General features: G+C 41.7%; 1 protein-coding gene across 1 annotated transcript in view; it reads right to left on the bottom strand.

Moving 5' to 3' along the window:
- The window catches only part of LOC126051815 (protein ELYS-like), a 42,251-nt gene extending 20,059 nt beyond the window's left edge, over positions 1–22,192 (bottom strand). The window contains exons 1-22 of the mRNA XM_049831504.1: positions 22,070–22,192; positions 20,539–20,792; positions 19,436–19,613; positions 18,457–18,664; positions 17,012–17,128; positions 15,913–15,997; positions 13,693–13,843; positions 11,031–11,163; positions 10,762–10,943; positions 10,224–10,285; positions 9,183–9,311; positions 6,982–7,072; positions 6,805–6,894; positions 6,502–6,642; positions 5,611–5,715; positions 4,769–4,862; positions 3,092–3,215; positions 2,923–2,979; positions 1,588–1,734; positions 663–850; positions 346–490; positions 121–252 (exon numbers count right to left, since the gene is read on the bottom strand). Coding sequence (XP_049687461.1) covers positions 121–252; positions 346–490; positions 663–850; positions 1,588–1,734; positions 2,923–2,979; positions 3,092–3,215; positions 4,769–4,862; positions 5,611–5,715; positions 6,502–6,642; positions 6,805–6,894; positions 6,982–7,072; positions 9,183–9,311; positions 10,224–10,285; positions 10,762–10,943; positions 11,031–11,163; positions 13,693–13,843; positions 15,913–15,997; positions 17,012–17,128; positions 18,457–18,664; positions 19,436–19,613; positions 20,539–20,792; positions 22,070–22,190 — 2,934 coding nt within the window. The 5' untranslated portion in view covers positions 22,191–22,192. The remainder of the gene's footprint in view (positions 1–120; positions 253–345; positions 491–662; positions 851–1,587; positions 1,735–2,922; positions 2,980–3,091; positions 3,216–4,768; positions 4,863–5,610; positions 5,716–6,501; positions 6,643–6,804; positions 6,895–6,981; positions 7,073–9,182; positions 9,312–10,223; positions 10,286–10,761; positions 10,944–11,030; positions 11,164–13,692; positions 13,844–15,912; positions 15,998–17,011; positions 17,129–18,456; positions 18,665–19,435; positions 19,614–20,538; positions 20,793–22,069) is intronic.
- Positions 22,193–22,433: the final 241 nt, after the last annotated feature.

Below are 22,433 nucleotides of genomic sequence, written 5' to 3'. Positions count from 1 at the left end.
TCCTAGTATTTCAAAGAATGGTACAAAAAACAAAGCATTGATTTTTATTTTATTTACTACCAAAAATGGTTAGTAACACCCAACAGAAACCTGCACACTTGACAGAACTTTCATGCTTACCGTAAGATTAACGTTCATTGAACGATTCGACTGCAGCGCTGGGATATAGTTGGCACGCTGCACATGGTGGTCTAAAGGAAATCTAGGATTCCGAACAGCAGCGTCGCTCTGTAAAATCTTCTCCAAACGCTCCTATGCGAAATAACACATTTCAAAAATCTGTTATGATTCTGCCTCTTCTCTTTTCAAAGAGACCATTAAGATTTTTGTCGTGTCCACACTTACTTGTTCAGTGCCTGTGAAAGGTAGCTTCAGTAAGTCTTCCATTAGTCCCATCTCCTGACAGATTTCATACACGTGTTTTAACAGCTCTTCGATGTTTAACCTGGTGGCATGTTGCTGCAACAGACCCCAGGCCTCCACCACACACCTGTAATTAAATTTTTTGAGACGTAAAGGCTTATTAATAGTATAACCAAAAAGATGCCCCCAAACTACTGTCTTCAGAGTTTAAAGGGAAGTTAGGGGATGGTGATTCGTATTATTTGTTCTCCACCTTTCACAATATTTGAATGCCAAAACGGTGGGACAGGTTTCTTTACCTATTGGACAACAACACAGCGAGGAAAAGCCGCACTTCACTGCTGCTTGGCATTGCTGGCTTCATCATCTGTAGGTATCTGAGGGCTCGCCTATGCTCTCCTTGGCACATCAGGGATTGAATAATTCTCCTGTGCTGCCATGACACAGTTTTGATTGTAGCTGGATGAAAGAGCAGGGCCAGTGAATTCTGTAGAGGTTAGAGGTCAGGTGTATTACGATATGCACATGCACGCACACCACAAGAACATTCAAAAGTACCTTAAGTAAGGGTGGACGTGTCTTAAATAAACTGAGATGACTAACTACTGTAAATAAAAATTCTCAAGTATTTGCAAAAAAGAAATCCAGTTAGCCGTACAGAACAAAGCGAGTGTTTTAAAAGGAGTAGTTCACACTTTTCCAGAGTAACCAAATCTCTGTGTACAAACACCACTTTTTATAAATACATTACCAAATAATAAGCTGTTCTCCCAGACAAACAGATATATTAACTTCGTGACAGGCAAAGAACAACCTTCAGCATCAGAAAGAACATGAATTAGGTTGAACAGTCACTTCTGCAGTCTTCTGCCTCAAACCTTGCTGCTATGATCGTCGTTTTAGTATTTAAAGTACCTAAAACACTGTCTTTGAGAAAGCGCTCCATCGGTCTGCTGAAAACAACCTAAATGGATGGCTTTGAAAATTCAAGTATCAAGCATTATTAAAGTTGATTTCTTCTTTGTTTTAATCAATTTCCTGTCAAAGTGGCTAAAAGAAAATTTCAGATTATAACTTATTGCTGAAGATGTCGTAGCAGTATGACAAAAGGGCTTCTAATGTTGTAGCACCTGTTATTAGCTAAGCACCGATTTTTTTAAAATCATTTTACAGATTACAGCTTTGGACTGTAGGGGATGTCTAACTGAACTGTAACGTACTTACTTCGTAATCATTGTGATCTAGAAGCCAAAAGCCTTCAACAAGCTTAACAAGTCCCCAAGGGATAGCAAAGGCAGTTGGGAAGGAGTCGATTGAAGTCTCTGTTTTATTCGGAAAGGAATGCATGATATCTAGCAGCAAGTAAATTGTCTGACATCAAGTATCTAGTTAAGGCTAATAAATTTGGAAGACCAAACATTTATCACATCACATTTTGAAAAACACAGTGAAATCAGAATATACAAGTGGTAGGAAGCAGAAAATACTGCCGTATTAGTCTGGCCATTTTGAGCTATTATAACCTGAGGACGGTCAGGTCCTAACCACAAAACTGCATTCTGAATAAATAGCCAGAAAGAAATACTCTTTGATTTCTGTAAGGCATTCAGAAAGGTTAACTTTAGATACTTAAATACTTCCGTTGTTACAAACTCAGGCTCCCTCTTTAGTCACTGGAGCTACCAGCTGGACATTCAAAACACCTGAACATCCAATGCTTAATTATTAAAGCAAACAATTTCTACCATTGGTTTTTTCCCTCATTTCCAGAGTATATAGGACAATGGAAATTAAGGTGTCCTTACAAGAGAACCTAGCACTGAATGATTGACACTGGATTTAAAACAGTATGCGGATCACTCATCAGTAGTGTCATTTTCTCTTTCTGACATCCGTATTTAGGGACATATTCTAACAAGACAGCTCTGGGGTACAACCCTTTTTAAACCCCTTGCTCTCTAGGCTCCCCTCTCGGGTTAGGCAGCAAACAACAAAAAGTAATTCTGTATATTTCAGCAGCTTAAAAATTAAGTTTCTGCCCAATGACTTTTCTCTTCTCTCTCTTTCTTATTCCGTGTGCCTGCACTTCTAACAGAACAAAAGCAAGCACTGCTATCTGGGCAGGAAGACAGAAGACTTGGGCAAAAATCAGGTACCGGTTAGAAATCCTTCTGCTCTCAAGCAGCACGTATTACTGCATCATCCTAGTAAGCAGTCATTTGCTACAGACACAGGTGCTTTAAAAAATTAAAAACTGTGCTAAGTTTTGAGAAAAACCAAGGGAGATTTTTAGCTTTAACATTTCTTAGTAAACCTGTGTTTGGATGTCAGAAAAGACTTTGCAACAAAACATTAAAACAAAATAAATCATAAAGAATCCACAGTACAAAGAAATAAAACAACGCTCCTGTCCACATCTCCATTCTAAACTAAACGTGTTCACTTGCACTGTGTTGGAAGCATAAATTCAAAAACGTTATTAAACGCGCAGGTGACAAACATTTAAGAACATTTATGTGCGTATACTGAAGGTGTAGTAAAAATAACGAGAAAGGATACAATTGCATATTTGTAGCTTTCTTCAATGCCTTCTAGCAAATAGAGATCCAGCAGTGCCTGAAAATGAAAAATCAAAAGTTTTTTAAAAACTCCTGTCTTTCATGAATCATTGGCTTTTGGGTGGGGCTTTGGGGGGTTCGTTGCTGTTTACAGTGAACATAACACTCACGTGTAAACTAGCAGGTGGGTATTTCCCAGTTCCTCCTTCATCTCTCCGCCACAACTTCTCAACTTGGTCTCCTAACTGGGAAACCATTCCATCAATCATCAAGCAGTCAGAATCCCATTTTCCTCTGGAACAAAAGGTAGCAAGGATTTGGAGAGTCAAACACTAATTCCAGCCTCTCAGTGTAACAGATCTCCTCCAGACAAACCAAACAAAAAAAAGCTCCCATGAGGCAAAGAAAGTGACAAACACACAAAGGCATGATTATGACTTGAAACGGCACATGAAAGGAATGTCTGAGTCAGATGAAAGATCTTTGTTAGATCATACTGAATTATTAGAGGAATTCCAAATAGACATCCTGGAAAGCTCTCCTACTAAGGGACCTTTTCGTTTTCAGGTTTTCTCTTTTGTTGTCTTGTAGTACAAAGGAAGTGTGAACTAAGTTTTTTATGTGCCAGAAATAACCACTCTCCTACTGTCTAACAGAGGAAACGCAACAGTGTCAAAATACCAGGACTATTCTTTAACGCAAGTCTAATGCCTCCCGTTGGAGTGTTCCAATACACAGCTGTGAGAAGAAGACAACACCACGGAAAGTTCAGATTTTGTTCTCAGCATCTCACTTTTCTTACTGAAAAAAAGTTGTTTTCAGAAAGCTGAGCATACAGGTGAATTTTAGTGTCATCTTAAGCAGCATTTATGTTTCTATGCACATCCCCATTATGTTTCTATGCACAGACCATTACAACCACGGATGGGTGAACCTTTAAAAATTGCTTTCTTCACAAGTCCATCGCAATCATTGGCTGACTGGGACACTACCCTTTCATTTCCCCATCATAAGAAGCAGAAAGAGCACACTGGAGCTTGTATGCTTCTAAGGAACACCTGAGCCGGTATGTAAGTTACTTGAGAAGTAAGCTAAGTAAGATGAACTTTAAAGTCAATAGCTACTACGCCGCAGCTTGCACCTTAACTCATCTTGCAGCATCCTCTTCTTGTTCGCGGTGCCATAGCCTAAGCTTCTTTGAGCTCTTTATTTAGTTTTCAGCACAATTTCCAAAGAAAAATCTATTATCGTCCAATCCAAGGCGTATCACCTATATGCTAGTGAGCTAGCGCAGCAAAGAGAGTTCACGTTCGGCAAGTGGCTTTTATCCAACAGCCAGTAGAGTGCTAGGTGTGCCAACTACATCAAACTCTGACTATCTCATTAAATCACACAAATGTACTTGTGATTTAGGCCAATACAGTTATTACCATCGCTCGCTAGTCAATAAACGAGATGAGGTTTGTTTTGTTTTTAAAACTTGCTTTCTTCTCTGTCCAAAGCACCTGTTCTGTGAACGCCGTGCTTTGCTGAACGGGAGATCGCTGACCCTCTCCTGAACACATGACCTTTTTCAGTAGTACCAAATGATACAGATTGGCTGCCGGATTAAGCACGCTACCAAGAAACGACGATGCCAACAAATGGTACTAAGCAGAGGTATATACAAATATTGTAACACAGGAAAGTAACCTCCGTGTTCAAGAGAACGCATGCATCACTGAAGTGAAGAGGATTGCTGGCAACTGCATTAAGCAGAGCAAATACCAACTGTTGATAGCAAAGCCACTCACTGCCACTTCTCATTTCACAGTGGAAGTGTTCTCAAGTTCTCCTGTAAGGCTTACCTTGATAAACGCTCAAGTTTCTGTCGATGACCAGTGTAGTAGCTCTGAATCAGAGGGTAATTGTAGAAAGGTCTACCCAAACGCGCATCATCATCTACAGGCAATAAAGTAAAAGCAAGTTAAAGAAGCAATATCACATTTTGAAACTAAAACGTTTGACTAAAAGACAGACGATCATATGAGCTAAGCATCAAGAAGCACACAGGCAAGCCTCCAACTTTGAAAGAAGCCGATCCTCTTTCTGCCTTTGCTAAAGGAGTGGTAAGACACAAGACTCAACTCCTTCTTCTCTCAAGTGCCATTTCAAGTTTACAATTGAGGTAGCATTTAGAACACGTACTGTAAGCGGAAGCTCACTACAGAAAGGATAATTCTCAAAGGGAATGGTTTCTTAAACATGTCCTGTGAGCATTTGTGAGACAATGAAGGCTGACAATAGACTTTATAATCCACCCAAATAAAGAAGTCTTGCTGAGGTGTATTTTTTCCTCAAGCAATGAATAAAAAGTTCCAAACACGCAGGTAATGCCTTTGCTGTAAAAACAAGCATTCCCGTATTTGTTGTGTAACAGTAATTTGTTTAAAATCCCAAGTCTTTCAAGCTGTGGACACAAGCAACTCCTTCAAGTCAGAGGCTTATTGCTCTTTCTAAGGAACATCCAGGAAAGAAACTGCTTGCATTATTCTACACTATGCATTTGAAAAAAACAGGAGAATCTCCGTTTCACCAACAGAACTTCAGCACTGACAAAACATTTACAAAAACACGGCTAAGCATGTGTTCATCGGAATCACTTACTGGATAGTCTCCCGGTTACAAATGTATTACAGGTTATGCTTACCTAAACCCTCTGGAAGGAGACTGGATCGACAGAACCAGATGACCACTCGTGCATACAAAGAAAGGAGGCCAGTTACCACCTGCTTGTTTGTCAAGTCAGTAAAACCTGAAAAAAAGGCGTAAGATGATTTTTGTTATCCAATTCCTTTCATTTTTACAAAACCCCCTTCATCATCCCAAATAGAAAGTGTAAAAGCAACGCGGTAGAAATCGTGGTCTTTGCATTTCTCACTCTGTAGCACCTTCTTATTTGAAGAAAAAAAAACACATTCACCACCAAAACAAAAAAGCAACCCCTACAAAGAACCAGATCCACTAAAGGTTAAAAGAAAAAAACCCTCAAGCCAGAACTATTAAATACACTCACAAATAAGACACTTGTTCTTCACGTAGCGGGGATTTTTACCGTAGCAAAGGGATAGTCTTCTTTTCCCCTCAATATGCCAAGGACAAGTGATAACATAAAAAGCTACAGAAACTCAAGTAACTTATTTCACAAGTTACTCATTTGTGCTTCCTTTGTATTTTCTAGCAATTTGCAGTACAATATTCGCATGCAATTATAAATTGCTAGCTAAGAATTAAAAGGAATCATTTGCAGCGCTACCACATCCGGTTGCTGGAATCTCCACCCAGCTGCTTACACAGCTTCTTGCTGAATGTAGCCTCCCCTACCCACTTGCATGAACTCCACAACCAACTATTTCCCTGAAATCAACACATATTAAGTGGTAGTCCCAACTTCTCAGATTTAAGCCCCTTCTCCCAGCTAAATTTGGCTGTCTTCCAATCATCAAAACCAACAGAAGCTCATCTTTCCACACTTACAACTCAAGCATAATTCCAAATCTTAGTAAAACATACCAAAGTTTTCATAGATACGATTACAAACCTTTTCCAGTAAGCTCTTGTGCTTCTGTTAGAAAACAGGTTAAGACCGTGCTAAGGTTGCTCAAAAGCAACTGGCAGTGCTGAAGAGACTGTAACGTCTGCGGGTCAACAAAGTTGCGAGAGCCATCAAACAGCGGAACACCTTTTCAAGAATAAATATTACATCATTAGCCTGCAGAGCAATTTCAGAGTTTCAAAGTACGCTTAAAGAACCCCGTGCGGTACCATATACCGCCACATTCCTGAATACGCTCAACTAGAAAGAACCATTTTATGTTTGCAGAATGACTACACTAGTACTCACATATTTGGTCAAACTCATCTTTTGCATAGATCACTTTGTTCCATGTCCACTCAAGAACAAACCGTAAATTAGCAGCAGAACTTGGCTGCGCTTTAAAAAAAGAAAACAAAAAAGAAATGAATCGACAATTGCAAACTAGAAAAATAGATAACATAAGAACAACGTAAGAAATATTACCTTCAGATGCCCAATGTTTAATGCATCCAGTCAGAAGTTCTAAAGAACCTGTCTGGACAGCAGCTGACAATACCGCTTCTAACTGCTCCTCCTAAACGTAACCGACAAAATAAACTGAGAATCTTACATGTTTTCAATATCTGAACCAGCAACAGCAAGCGTTTGTTTCTAACTGTACACTCATTCAGGCATCACACAGTCCGCTAGTACACACGCAGCTAATTCCACGTTCCTTTTCTTGACTCTAGCCACAGGCTGCACTGCTTGTTGGTCTGAGAAACACGTTAAACTTTTCCTCTAACATTGCAACTTACTGAAGGCTGATTCTAACCTTTATTTGCATGCCTCTGCAGTATAGTCTCAGTTTACTGAGTTCCAATTAACTGTTTCCGGTAACATCCTCTGCTAATACCCGTCACGCATTTTGCACATAGAAGTTTGCCATCAGGAATGCGTGAAGGGGACAGAGCAAAGACAACGGTGCAACGCTTGCACGGAAACAGTGAAGCTAAGGTCAAGCAGCTTCCTAGACTCTGAAGACATAAAGCAGTTCAGACACCCAAAACTTTATCATTTTCTAAAATGACACAAAAAGACGTGAAACATTTAAATTCTAATAGGTTTAAATTTTAGGCTGCTCAAATACTGTATTATAATGCAGTGGTAATCCTTGAGCAGGATAATGCACAGCTATGCACAGACATGCGATTATTAAGTAGCAGCTAATTTCAGCTGGTGTTGTGATACTTCTTTCAGGTGAAATGAGCCTTCATAAAATTTTACTTTTTTCTTTTTGTTTTTTTCTTTGTTTGTTTTTTTTTTAATGTGTTTTTTTTAAAGACATTCAGAAGTAGCTTTCCCTTCTAGGCAAAATCATTACATTCAAAGCAATTTCTACCCATTAGAATACACATATGATATGTCCATCTTTTTCTGAAAATGGGTTTCAGACGAGGAAACACACCAGATACTACTTATGGTGGCAAACAAAAATCCAAACCCAGCTTCTTGACCCTAACTCCGAAACTTGTCTTACTAACTTTCAAAAGAAATCCCTGCTCAAATGCATAACAAGTCTCTGAATGATATGGCCACAATTCAGCAAAGGTTCTTAAAACGCGTCTTGATTTCCCAAGCTATTTCCAAACCGGAGCTGACATCAGAACATCCCATTTGAATGCAAGAGTCTACGTCAGGCTTGCAAAATAAGCAGTCTGTGGGCTAGGGCAGCTTGCCAAGAAACTTATGTTAGCTACCACACTGTGCAGAAGTGTTATTTGCCTTAACGCATTTCCACAAATCTGGTGAACAATCCAGTAGACAGGAAGATGAGGGCAGTGAGAAGACCGCTCTCCCCTTCCTACCAATGGCTCCACTGTGTGACGACCAGCTAGCTAATCGTTTAGCTTGGATCCTGCCTGGGTGAAGAGGGGCTGTTCATCACAAAGGCTCCGTCTCTCATGAAACTCTTCAGATGAGAGAGAAAGGTTGGTGCACTGCAAATGGAAAACCTGTGACGAGGGGGGTGGAGTCCCTATGGGGGGACAAAGCAGAGAGAAGATAGTGGGTGTCATGAGATAAAGGCGATGCAGGTGTTGCAGCAACAAGGGGGCACTCTAAGCAGAGTAAATTGGGCTACGAGGCTACAGAGGTGAAGATCTGCTTTGAGAGGCTGCAGGAAAGCCTACTGATGAAGGGAAGATGAGGGGGAGCGGTGATGAAGTTGTCGGGCAGAGCTGACAAGAGTAATTGTTTACCACAGCCCAATTCCTTGGAAGCAAGTGATCACGTCTAGTGCAGCAAGCTGATGTTTGCAACAGCTCGCATCCGAGTGAGACACCCCCATAGTCAGCTACTGCACTGAACATAATGCTTTGAGAAACCGATGGGGTGAAGGTTGTTGTGAGGGAAAGATGCTTTATGTTGCGCATGACCAGCACTGCCTGCACGCTTCCTTGTGCCCATCTGTGGCACGGAATTAAGAGATGGGTCTCTCAACGCAGATCTCTTAGTGCTGCCCCCACTCAAACTCGGTAGTTTGGATTGAAGAATACTGTAACTTCTGCTAACTCAAGTCAACACCTGCATTTCAATGCAACTTGCGAATAATAGGAAAATCAGATTATCATGTCTTGTAGCCTCTACAGCCCTGTCAGACAAGATGGATGTATTTCCCCCTTGATTCCCTGATACGCACTCACCTGACTCAAACTGGATGGCTGGACATCAACGCGTCTTGGAGGCAGCAAGCCAGCTACAAGACACCTCTTGTAGCTATCATGAATGGCTTCACTTCTTAAAGGACCACATTTCTTTAAAAAATTCAAGGCCTGAAACATTAATCAAAAACTACGGATTAAGACAGCAGTGTTATCCAGTCACTAAGGTTCCGAATAATCGCTAAGAGAAATAATACAAATGTTCGCTTAAATTGTTAGAAAGCTTGCATCGGTAAGCACTACTAGGTAGAGTCTTAAAGACGGCAGCCAAACTAACCGCTACGATTTATAAAAAATATCCTGTAAAACAAAAGGTCAGCCCTTGCAATGCTTAATTAAGTATTCTCTAGCTTCTCTGTCAATACACAGACCTTTTTTGACCCTGAACACTGACACAAAATATATTCTGTATAAGCTAAAGCTAGCACACAACTCCAAATCACGCTTTGGAGGACCCTTTCTGTGCTTGTTTGTGCACAAGTCGATTTATGTTGGAAACACTTAGTGAGCTGAAATTTAATTCAAAATTATTTGTCACAAGCTGTGCAGTGGCTTGGAAGTTTCAGTTTGGCCAAGTGCGGGAGAAAAAAAAATCATTTCTTCTCAAACAGTTAAGTAATATTTCATTTTCTCCATTCTGCCCTCCTTTTTCAAGTTAATCAGGCATCAAAACCCTAACTCAAGACTATGGACGCAGTTCCACTGATGGGTAATGCAGAAGTAACAGCTTTCCCCAACTTCCACAACATTTTTGTTCTTGCTCCTACAACAGCAACGTTGTATTCCGCTCTAGACATTCAATCCCTCAGCGTGCTTCAACAGGAGACAGTGGTAGTTTTACAGTCCCAAGAGTGCACCTAAAATGTTACCATTTGCATAAAACTGGCAGGACACAATTGCCGTCATGCGTGTGGATGGGCAGGATGGGCATAAAATGATCTCCGACACTGAAAGCAGTGCAATAGAAAACAGAGGAAAGGTTCATCTCTTGCCATTCTCAATAGAGATACAGTAAAAGATCACCTCCTTCTGGAAGCCGATGCAAGTCATATGAACAACTCCGGAGTTCAGCAAGCACGTACCACCTGCAGAGACAATGAACGTTTGACAGCCTTCCATACTCTCGCACTTAGCTTATGACCAGTTTACGTTTTGTAAATAGCAGTATCTGGAAAGCTGTAACTGAGTACCCATTTTCTTCGTCAGATCACTTCCAAACTTTTTTTTTTGAAAATAATTACTGCGTGTAGAAATTTTATCTCTAGTGCTAGCGAGGTGCTCTGCTCTGAGCTTCAGTTCAACGTCATTTCATTTGATGACCATCACCACTTCACAGGCTACATTACAAAAGCACCAAAACCCAAACCTCAGCAGACTGTCAGGTATGTGTCACAGCATTAAACACCTTGTTAGTACAACGTAATCAGGGTTGAGCTTGTGAGGGTTTGGGGCTTTTTGGTTTCGGATGGGTTTTGAGTGACAAACAATGAACAGGAGAACCAATAAATGGCATTTGACCTCACTTTAAGCTTATCACTATCAAAAGCAGTGAAATACCTACCAAAATTGTAGGAGCTTGGATGAAAAAACTGCTCAGGTAGTGGATGAGAAAGAGGAACTCCCCGACTTAGACTCCGCTCGTGTACCAGAATATCCAAAAGGGGGTTTGGAGAAGTCATGCTTATTACAGTATCCAGTGACCACAACGCAAAATAGGGGCAATGATGAAGGAGTTCTTCTGGCCTGAAAGCAAGCAAGTGCATGAGCTAAACACCGACTTTCAAATGATTGATTTGTAGGGATATTGAAAACAACTTAATAAAAATATACCTTAGTGAATCTGGCATGTGAGCATGATACCAGCAATTAATGTCAAATACACCCAAGTAAGCAGATGGTTTTCCCTGACCACATGTATTCACTTGCCAGCTGAAGATTGATACACTGGTGTCAGGCGATACTACTGTAAAAGACAAGACATTGTTTCTTGTTTGTAGAAAATAACGCTATAGCTGATATGTTTAAAACACCACTTCCTATTTTGGCTTAATTCTGTTATATCACTCACGAAGCACAACACTCACTGAGAATAACAAAAAAATGTACGGAATAGCAAACATCTCTGTGACAGGTTTCAGTCATACTGCCCCCTCTTCTTGTATCACTCAGCAGGCACTACTAATTTCCAGATTGGACTCAATTACAGGTTTTAAGAATAGCTCCTTTCCAGCACATTCAGAATGAACGAACACAATTATCACACAAAACAAATACAAAAACCCCAAACCCAACAAACGGGAAATTGGAATAAAGATTTTAACATAAAACATTCACAATGTTATACTCCACTTCTCTCAATAAGTGGAATGGTTTGTCTTCTCTGGGGAGAACGCATTCTCCAGATGGAAGCAAAGGATGTGGTATATCATTTACCCTAGTAGAGTAAGGAAGGGGGCGACAGTTTGTTTGGCAAAATGTTTCTCTGTTCTCTGCTGAATTCATCATTACGTTTAGGGATCCTCACACACTTTACTACGTTTCATTGTGAACACCTGTGCCGCTTCCATTTTGTAGCTGCTGCAAGTGCCTTTGAAGATACCAATTAATTTCATAATTCAGAAGACAGCTTCGTTGCTAGCCTCAACCCACATCCAACAGCAGCTCCTGTGTGCCTAGAACTTCACTCAAACAGATTCTGAATAAGAGCTAATTAGAAACCATCAGAGAAATTACAGGTATTTCTCCATGCCTCATGCTTCATAAAAAGGAGACAGAAAGGGGCTTTGTTGTTCTTATTTTGGTTTGTGTTTTTTTTTTGTCGGGTGTGGTGGAGTGGTGGTGTGTGTTTGTTTTTAACAAGCTTTTAGGAGGCACTCTCCTCAGAAACGTGACACAAGTGGAGAAAATCCAAAGGGGTTTTTGTTAGATTTGGACACACTGTTGACAGAGGGTGGCATCACAAAAGAGATGCAAGTTGCCGCTTCAGGACTAAGTCAAAGATGATAAACAGAAGTAGCCTAGAAAGATCATGCAAGTGTCTTCTTTGTAAACATCATACATCAGTAAAGGCCAGTAAGAAGAGAGGGAAGGTGAATAATGCAGTCAAAACAAAGGGCCATGAAAGTTATCACTGCAGCGGGCTCAAAAATATGGTCAGAGCATAAGAGAAGTTGTAAACCCAGAGATGGACATTTAATTATTGCAAGATAATGAAAGACGTCGTAGGAGTTTTAACTGTGCATATGGACAAGGAAAGCTATTGCTTTAAGAACTTGCAGGTGTAGGAACCTATTAGATTTAGAGAGGAAGAAATGGACAGGCAGATCATAGAATCATAGAGTTGCTTAGGTTGGAAAAGACCTTTATGCTCATTGAGCCCAACCCTAAACCCAACTGCCAAGTCCGCCACCAAACCACGTCCCTAAGCGCCACGTCTCCCTGTCTTTTACATACCTCCAGGGATGGCGACTCACCCCCGGGCAGCCTGTTCCAATGCTTCGTAACCCAGTCAGTGAAGAAATTTTTCCTAATATCCAACCTGAACCTCCCCAGGCGCAACTTGAGGCCATTTCCTCTCGTCCTATCACTTGCTACCTGGGAGAAGAGACCAACACTACACCTCGCTACAACCTCCTTTCAGGTACTCGTAGGGAGCGGTAAGGTCTCCCCTCAGCCTCCTCTTCTCCAGGCTAAACAACCCCAGTTGCCTCAGCTGCCCCCCGTAAGACTTGTTCTCCAGACCCTTCACCAGCTCTGTTGCCCTTCTTTGGATGCACTCCAGCACCTCAATGTCTTTCTTGTAGCGAGGGGCCCAAAGCCAGGCAGCTTTCCAGCCACTCCTTCCCAAGCCTGTAGTGTTGCATGGGGTTCTTGTGACCCAAGAGCAGGACCTGGCACTTAGCCTTGATGAACCTCATACAGTTGGCCTTGGCCCATTGAGCCAGCCTGTCCAGATCCCTCCACAGAGCCTCTGTAGACCCTCAAGCAGATCAACACTCCCACCCAACTTGGTGTCATCTGCAAACTTACTGAGGGTGCACTCAATCCCCTCGTCCAGATCATTGACAGAGATATTAAACAGAACTGGCCCCAATACCCAGCCCTGGGGAACACCACTTGTGACCGGCCACCAGCTGGATGCAGATGCAGACATAGGTTGGAACAGGGAAAGAAAAATTCAGGTAACACTCCTAAGCAATGGGGAGCATCATCTTATTGTTCAAAGATGACAGCTGGAGGAATAAAACGACTGGCAAGCATCATGCAGGTGACTCCACCATACATTGCTATAGCATGTCAGCAAGCATAAAATACAACTTATTTTTTCCTTTGAAGAAGTCCCATATAACTTAAGCACCCATTTTAAATAAGCCCAACAAGCTAGTCTGTAAAGGTATTCAAGACTCACAGACTGGGGTACAGAACAGCATTCATTGCTTAGATTCCAAAACTACTTATTTTAGAATAACCAAACAGGGACATTAGAACAAACCTGCATTAACGCTATCCTCTCCGTCGACACATTTGGGAAGTTTTTCTACAGTCTGACAGCTAAGTAATTTAATATCGCTGGCCCGCCCGCTCAAGGGAAAGACTCCACCTGTGAGACCTAAACTGTATCTTTCGACACAGTATTCCAGACCCTGGGGAAAAAATAAAAGGAGAGAGAAAAGGTCATTTTGAGATAAAAACATACATTACAGCTAAATACGAAAGAATGTGGATATGTATAATATAATATGCCTATTGTACTGTATATTTCCCACGAGCTTATTTCTGACGGCAAATAGAAACTATACCTGGCATGCAAGAGAATGAAGCGTCAAATAGTAACGGGCTTTGCACATTTTCAAAATTTAGCATTTCCCTAGCTAAAATTTGCTCTGAAGTATGCATAGTTCCTTCTCCTTTATCAAGTAACTTTGGAAATAACAGACATGTGCAGAGTAGATAGGAAAAATCTAAACCATCTTTTCGAAAAACTAGCATGAAGCCTAAGCAAAGAATCCCATTTTTATTGCAGAAGGAATAATCACCAAACACAGTTTATCACAAAAGATGTCCTGAACAGGTCCACCATGCCAAAAGACCCTTTCGTCGGATAAAGTACTACAACTCCATCAACCTCTTAGAGATGAATTTTAACCACTAGAAATTTCAACTTTTATTCATCTAGGAAGAGCCAGTCCCTCCCAAAGTTAGGGCTGAGGGGAAGGGAAAAAAGATATCAAACCATTCCTGCCTAAGACAACTTCTGAAGCAAAACAGTGTATTTTAAGCTCTCCACTGGGGCAAGCAAATCTAAGTTAAGGAACTCCACTGCATGGAAGATGTTAAATAATGACTTTATTGACCTGTAAAATCTGAAGACAGTTTTCAAATGAGATGCACTCGTCAGACTCTGATGTGGAAGTGGAGGCTGTATACTCTATCCACCTGCAAGCATCACGTAGGACAAACGTAAAGGTGCGCTCCACGACCGTGCCTGGATGCACTAGATTTCAAGCTTTCTTTCAAGCTTCTGTGCACCCTCTTCAACGAACAAGGGTCAACAGGAGATTCCTCCTCCTTTACTCAAATTTGGCCTGGCAACTGGGAACAACTCTGAAATTTTCTGCCACGGAAGACGGACAAGAAACTTGACTCAGCCAGTCACGCAGGCAGACAGTCACGTAGTACTGACCAATCTGTGACTACAGGGAAGTATTCCGACACTCCAAGTGTCCTCTGTAGAACACAGATCCTGTACTAATGCTTCTTTTATGTTTTTTTTCCGGGGGGGGGGGGGGAGTTGTTTGGGGCGGGGTTTGGCAGTAGGTGTTAGCAAGACTTGGTATGAAGCTACATGTGTTAAGTGGCTCATCTGGAAGCTAGCTGAAGAACCTGACTTTTCCCCCCAGAGGTCCAGCTGTTTAGTTCTCTCTTCAACTACCTTGTGAGATTGGTTCCTGTTTCAACCTTGCACAACGCTCATCACAGGAACGCAGGAACAGCAGGGGAGTAAAATATCTCAAAGCCAGAAACTGGTGCCTGACACCTCTTAGAAGCCTGTGAATGTATTACTGGTTGCACCGTCTGTAGAGGGTTAAAAGTCTTACACTAACGACACCACAGCCTTCTCAGGTCACAAACGCAAACCACATAATTTAATCACTTTGTGTGCTTTTTTTAAAACTGGAGTTTTTAGTAGACCCATTTTTCAAAGCTGCTGAAACATTTCAACCCTCTGAGGTGAAATCTGACACTCGTCACACCTTATTCAGGAAAATAAGATGACCGAGACAAAGCATTGCCAAATAGTAAAAGGTCCCCCATTTTAACATTAAAGCCTTGAGACAGAACAAAGTAGCCACGTGAGGAATGGATATCGACGTCTGGGTGTTCTTCCAAAGCAGCACACAGTACAAGGTATTGTCTTTGCCACTGCTAAGACTGTAGCTACAAATAACTTTTACAAGAGGATAAAGCAAAGCAGAAGTTCAAAAGTGAAACTGGAGAACGATTAAAGCATCTTTCTCCAGTCGACCTGCCCAAGTGCTTAGAGCACTACAAGAGATGCAGCAGTATAAAACATGCCCAAGAAGACTCAGCAAAAGATTGGGTTTTCAGTCACCGCTGAATTTTGATGGTAAAAATCACCCCTGACAACTTAACTGATACTCACATAGACAAAATCACTATTTTCATCTTTTCACATACATGCACGCCTTACCTCATACATGACTTGTCCTGGGGCCAAGCGTTTTCTGTCACCAAATGCTAACTGCAACAGACGTAAACTCACAACGTCACCTTCACTGAAAAAGGTAGAAATTATGACATTTGATTACAAAGCTGCTTCAGAGGCCTTGTTATCATTTTATTAGATCTAGACTGGTGTTTTCTTGCTGAAAAGAAAAACACCACTTCCCAAACCATCAGATAACTGGTCATGTGTAGCCGCTATAACACCAAGGAGGACATTTGGACACTAACAGCTTCAGGGGCAAATGCTAACCATACAATCTGAAAGCTTTAATATGTTGTATGGACTACAAATTGCTGCTTTAAAGTCAAACTTAAGAAGACTGTCACTCTGTGAACAGCTGAGCTGATTAAATAGCTTGCTGATGCTGAAAGAGAGAGATCTTTCTCCCCTTCCCTTCCCTTCCCTTCCCTTCCCTTCCCTTCCCTTCCCTTCCCTTCCCTTCCCTTCCCTTCCCTTCCCTTCCCTTCCCTTCCCACCAAAGTTCCAGCCCCTCTCTTGCATACACACACTGCACCCTTCCACATACGGATTTGGGTCATTAGCCCAGCAGGAAACCATTGACTTTGCTGCTGAACAGTGATCGGTCTCTGCCAGGTGAGCTGACCTGGCTCACAAAGGCTCCAAAGACCGCGCAAGTTGGCACAAGGTAATCCGCAATACTGTCACCTCCCTCCTTTAGGGGCAGCCGGCTGTCACATTGGCACGTTTAGCGCTCGGGATCTGCAGCCCCAACTACTTGTAATGGTATTTTAATCCCATGGTGCGAGTACCAAACAAATCGTGAAGCAGTCCTCAAGAAACAAAGGAAATCGTTTCAGAATGCAAGCACAAAAATATAGCCACTGTTGCTCTGCCTTCTTTCAGAAGGTAGGCACTAGTAGGTCCCTCTTCACATCTGTTAAATCCTGTAAAAATTGCATTGTAAGCTTAACACCTTCCATACCTGAGAGAATCTCCTGCACAGCTACATAAACAAAACAAATATACATGTATCAACTGTATCTGAACAAAGATACAAAAAAATGTAAATGCATTCCGTGGCTTATCCTAACTTTTTATTCACCTTTCTTGTGTAGACTGAACAGCCCACAAGTAGCAACAATGGCGAGGATCATTCTCAGGCTCCTGAAAAGTAACAGCATAGACAGGAATCCTTCCTCCTTCAAGCTGAGAGTGGTGCCTATGTGTTGGGGGGGGGGGGGGGGGGGGAAGAAGAAAGAAAAAAAAATGAAAAAAAGAAAAAGGAAAAGGGGAAAAGGTAGGAAATAAAACCCCTGTGAGCCTACGATGGGCCCTAACTGTTTGTGGAAGGGTAGAAGCATCTTCTGAGAAAAGAGCTTATCCTTCCATGCTTATCCTCAAAGTACAGAAGGTCACACTTCCATCTCAGACAAGTGAGTCAGGGAAGCGACTGCTTTTTATGCAACAGTCAAGAGCTGAGGAAATTACTGTCCATCAAGTGCAATAACCTGGGTTTATATCCTCCTCTGCCTAGGGAGGAAGAACATAAATGATTACTTCAGCTGCCAGGCAAAAGACTGTTCCTCCTGTTCCGGCCGACTTCAATATTGAACTTAAAATGCAGCCTATCTTCTGAACAAATCTAGGACAGTGCCAAACACAAGTACTTTCTCATTTCTTCACTCGGATGCTACGTAAAGCATTTTTCCTCCAGACTTCTGAACCTTACGTGTATCTTCACAATCTATTCTTGCCACCCAATTCGTCCTCCACTGTCTATTTATGCATCCAACAGTTTCTGGTGAGTCACTGCACGTTTGCTTAAGCCAATCCCTATCTGAATTTGGTCACATATTTCACGTGCGATTGCTCTTTGGCAGATATAAAATCGTCTCTTAATTTTTCTATTGCTTATAGATTTACATGCCCCTTATCCTCATCTCCAAGTGTTCCAAGCAAATTTTCATTCACACACAATGTTGCCTCCTAGTTTGGACAAGGCTGACATGTAGGAAAGAATATCTTGTCAGGCACAGATCAGCTATTGATATTTCGTGTCTCACTAGTTTCATCCTGGACACTTTAAAGAATATTACCACCAAACCCACATTATTAACATACTTAAGCTTCACAATGTATGCCCTAATTGCAGTAACTGGTTCTGCAAAATCATTCCTAAAATCTGGTTCATCAAAATACACACATTTCCTGGCTTCCCTGAACACTACTGATCGGACAAAGCGTCTTAGAAAAATGAGCTCTACCGCATCCTAAACTGCTTGACGTAACCCAAAGAAGCATGCTTTCCACAATCCCTCGAGCCACAGGCACAAGAAGGAAAACAATCCTAGTCCACTGGGGAGAAGGCGGTCCATTTAATCCATGTTTGACTTTTCATAGTTATTTCAGAAGAGGATTTCTAAACATTCCAAGATTATACCCAAAATTTCAGTCCCTAAAATGTTCTCTTTCGTGAACATGCTTCCGTAAGCAAACAATTGAGACCCCTGCACCTCCAGGCATGGCCAGGTGTAAAGGCCTACTTACTCCCTCTTCAAAGTTTTCATATTCCACAGTGACAGGCAGCCATCTGAAAAACCCACAACGAGCTGATTGCTTCTGCTTATGTAGTACAGGGTTGATATTGCTGTTCCTGAAGGATTTTGTAGTTGAAAGCAGAGATGTCTCCCTTCTCTGGTCACAGCTTCTCTTCTTTGTGGAACTTCAGCAGGAATTCTAGTGGCAACTTCTAGACCTACACACACAAAACCACGCCATGAATTAATGTGTTAGGCCATTTAGGCTGCATTTTGAACACTGATGTGACAACACATCTCATCCAATTCTACCGCCCCGGGCAAAATACCCATTTATGCAACGCTTTCTTTTGCATGTTTCCAAAGAACAGAGGAACTCTCTGATCGGACAGGTATTCTCAATCGTATTATAAAACCAGGTAAAAGCGTAACCTTCGTAGACAAATTCTTCCTGGACTCTATAATAATCACGCGTTTGGGCCTCATGATGAAGCTGTCTGAAGCGACACCAACTCCTGAAGCCACTCTTGTAATAGCCAAAACAGCGCATGCAATCCGAATATGCAAATTAGAGAATCCCGTCATCCAAAGGCACGATTTTTGACAAGTCGGATTCATTTTAACAAGCAAGCCTAAAATTTGCCCCAAGTCAATTCAGAGAAGCAGAAGAACATTCCCAAGAAATAGGGCGCCTCTGACACCACTTCCTCTCAGGCAGCTGCATTGACAAAACGTGGTAAAATTCCTACACCTCACCGGCAAGCATCATAGTGACATACGGATCTTGGTGGCAGGGGGGCATTTATCCCATTAGAAGGAGTATTAAGTCACTCCCGTTTTTAAGCAGGTCAGGACTACACCAAGTCAAACCGCCACCTGTAATCAGCAGTCAGAAATGCCTGCACACTAGTGTCTTCCAAGTGGGATGCATATTGTTTATACACAAGTTTTCTCACTCTCAAATTCAAGTTTAAAAACTGCAGGCTTACCCGAGGCTTGTGTTTCATTCTGATTGCAAGAGAAATCCAAACAAAGGTCCACCAGAAGTAGATGACCAACATCTGTAGCCACTGCTGCCACTCCAAAGAACCATCGCAGACTCGGATGTAGGTGCCAAGTGCTCACGCTGGGTCCTCCGTGATTACTTATGGGTTCTATAGCAGTTACCTACAGGAAAACTGCAAGCTAGCATTTAAGCTCTTTGACAAGCTAAACAGAAATCATTCAAAAGTGAAGCCAGAATTAGCATATCAGAAACAAGAAAGTAACTACAGAGGACCATAAGACTTAAAACCAAAGCATTGTTTCCAGTTATATCAAGAAAAAACCAATATAGTGAATCTTGATGTTCTATTAACTTGCACTGATCCTTGTTTACATTCAGATAATGAGACTAGGGGACATTACATCATTGGACTTCCTGGGTTATAGAAGACAGAAAAAAAGGAGTAACATTCCACCAGCCTCTCCCATCTACACAAACACAATATTCAATAAGCAGAGATTCAAGGACTGCAAGCTGAAAGTCAATCTTTCGACAGTCCATCAGTAACTCCCTAACGGCTCTTCTTTCCTATCCTAAGTCAACATAAAAATCTGTTCTGCTCTAAAGCCACCTGCTTGCTAGTCCGAGATTCTGGGGAATGTGTCTAAGTCATTTACAGCACAACTATGGAAGTTTCAGATATTTTAAAGACACTATTTCTATCATATATAGAAATCAAGCATTTAGGAAATGTATGTTACAGACACTGGGAACAGGGGGTTTTGGTTTTTTTCTTTTTCACTCTGGCCAAAAAAAGATAGTTCTCAATGCCTTTTTGTGGCAGTGGAGAATTAGGTAACTATGTGCTCTACCATAAACCCAGAAAACTTGTTTTACCATCAGTAAGCTCAAAAGATAATGGTACCGTTAAGCCCAAGAGTTCGCACCAAGGCTCTCTCGACTGGATACTCTCAAGTGACAGTCTGCACTAATGCAAGATAGAAGAAATACCGCCTGCAAAGAGACGCTCCAAAGCTTCTCCTGAAACAGGATTACGCAGCACCTGACAACGCAAAAGCTTCGTTCCTCCGATTAAAGTGTACGTACCCTTCCTGGGAGAACAACTGCTTTAACCACTCTCGATATTCCAAGGTCGTACAGACAGAGAACACTTCCCTCTGCTTCTTCCAACCCAACCAGCAGTCCCGTTCTCTTCTGCCAGGAAAAATCCTTCACCACACGAATGGTGGGAGGCTCTTTCTTTACTCCACGGAAACGGTAAGCAGAGCGCCGCTCTCCCGTCACATAGTTCACTACCTCCAGTTGAGGACCACACGCCAACCATGCCAAGCCACTTCTCCCTGTAAGAGAAAAGAAAGCTAACTAAAGCAAATTTCCAACACAAGATTGCAAACAACGGAAAAATTGCAGCCACTGCCCCTTTCCTTCAATTAAAGTACCCCAAAGGGAAGACCGACTTCCCTAGTTGTGGTCAATTATTTAAAATCACCCATGGAGATCCGCCAGCACTACCTCTTAATGTTAACAACCTCATTATTTTGCACTTCTACTTGTCATTCCCGCACTGAAGGATTTTGACTGTTCGGGATGAAGATGACAACATATTGATCTAGAGTCTTCATCCCATATTCGGCTTGTTTTGGCTAGAAATCGTCTAAATACATACGGGAATACGAGTCTTAAAGCATACTTCAAAGTTAACAAATCTAAACCAATTCATTTCTAGTTTATTAATTTTACTTGACACACGCCTGCTTGGGGCAGGGATTTGGATGGCAGCAAGAAATTATTGTAAAATGGGCACTGCATGAGTAAATCTAATCTTTTACATGGGCTGATGACAGAAAGAATTTAACACATTTTCTTTCTCTGAACAAACTCGGAGGAAGTATTAACTCAATTACTGCACTTTCAGTCAGGTAGATGGATTCCACCTGGTCTAACAGAAGCCTAGACAACCAGACAGGTACCCAGCTAGCTCTACTTGCGGATCGCCTAGAAAGTCAACTACCTAATCTGCTTAGCCACTTTCAGCAGCTCTCCCTGGGTACTCATCTGCACCCTGTTAAATACGTTGGAAATATGGCTGCAGCGCTTAACAGTGTTATCCTCTTCCTTTGCTGTTTGTATTCACACTAGGAAAAGACAAAGCCTCTGTAACGGGGGGGTGCCTCTGTAACGGGGGGGTGCCTCTGTAACGTTGTAGAAGAACTAGTTCAGCATGTGGTGTTACGATGGTCATAGAGCTTGAGCTGGTACAAATAAATAGGGCCCAAAACAACACTATTACTTTTTTGAAAACTGCCTTTTATTTAATTAAAAATTGAGTGACCACGACATTGAGGAAGGCCTGCTGACTCAGCATGCTTAAGTAAATTATTTGAGTAGCACAAGACTGGTGAAGGTTGCTGTAATTTCAAAGTTTAACTCTACTAGTTGTAAAGTTTTAACATCAGCATTTTTAATAGTGAAAACTTCCTTCCTTGCTGTTCTCTCGAAACCTGATGCATCTTAACAGCACCAGCCTGACACAGTCGATACTGTGACCCTGTGCTTCAGGTAACCTCCAGGCAACAAGAACTTCAGACCGAGACCAAATTTAAAGGAGAATGCTCACCTCCAGAAAACTTCCCGCGCAGCACAGAACCTAGGGTTATCTCATCTTCCCCAAGTGCCTGAGTAGTCACCTCTGGAAACTGCAGCAGACTGCTCGTTACCTGAGCAGATAGGTGTTGCATTCTTCACTGTAAATAAAGAAAAAAATGCAAAAATAGACTCATGTCAGCCATAACTGAGATTTGCTTTCTGAGATTGACAGAAGTTTCATCAGTATGCCGCAAATAATCCCTATACAGCTCCTGTAGCTCTTTTCCTTCAAAAAATGGCACTCAGGACAGTTTTTGATCTCACAGCAGAGCAAAAGGACAATGCTTTTACTTTTCTAATGCCTATGAGATCACCAACAAAAAGTGACACAGGGG

Source organism: Accipiter gentilis, chromosome 28, assembly GCF_929443795.1.
Source record: "Accipiter gentilis chromosome 28, bAccGen1.1, whole genome shotgun sequence".
NCBI lineage: Eukaryota > Metazoa > Chordata > Aves > Accipitriformes > Accipitridae > Astur > Astur gentilis.
The sequence above is the reverse complement of the archived record's forward strand: the minus strand, read 5'-3'. Positions and strand labels throughout refer to the sequence as shown.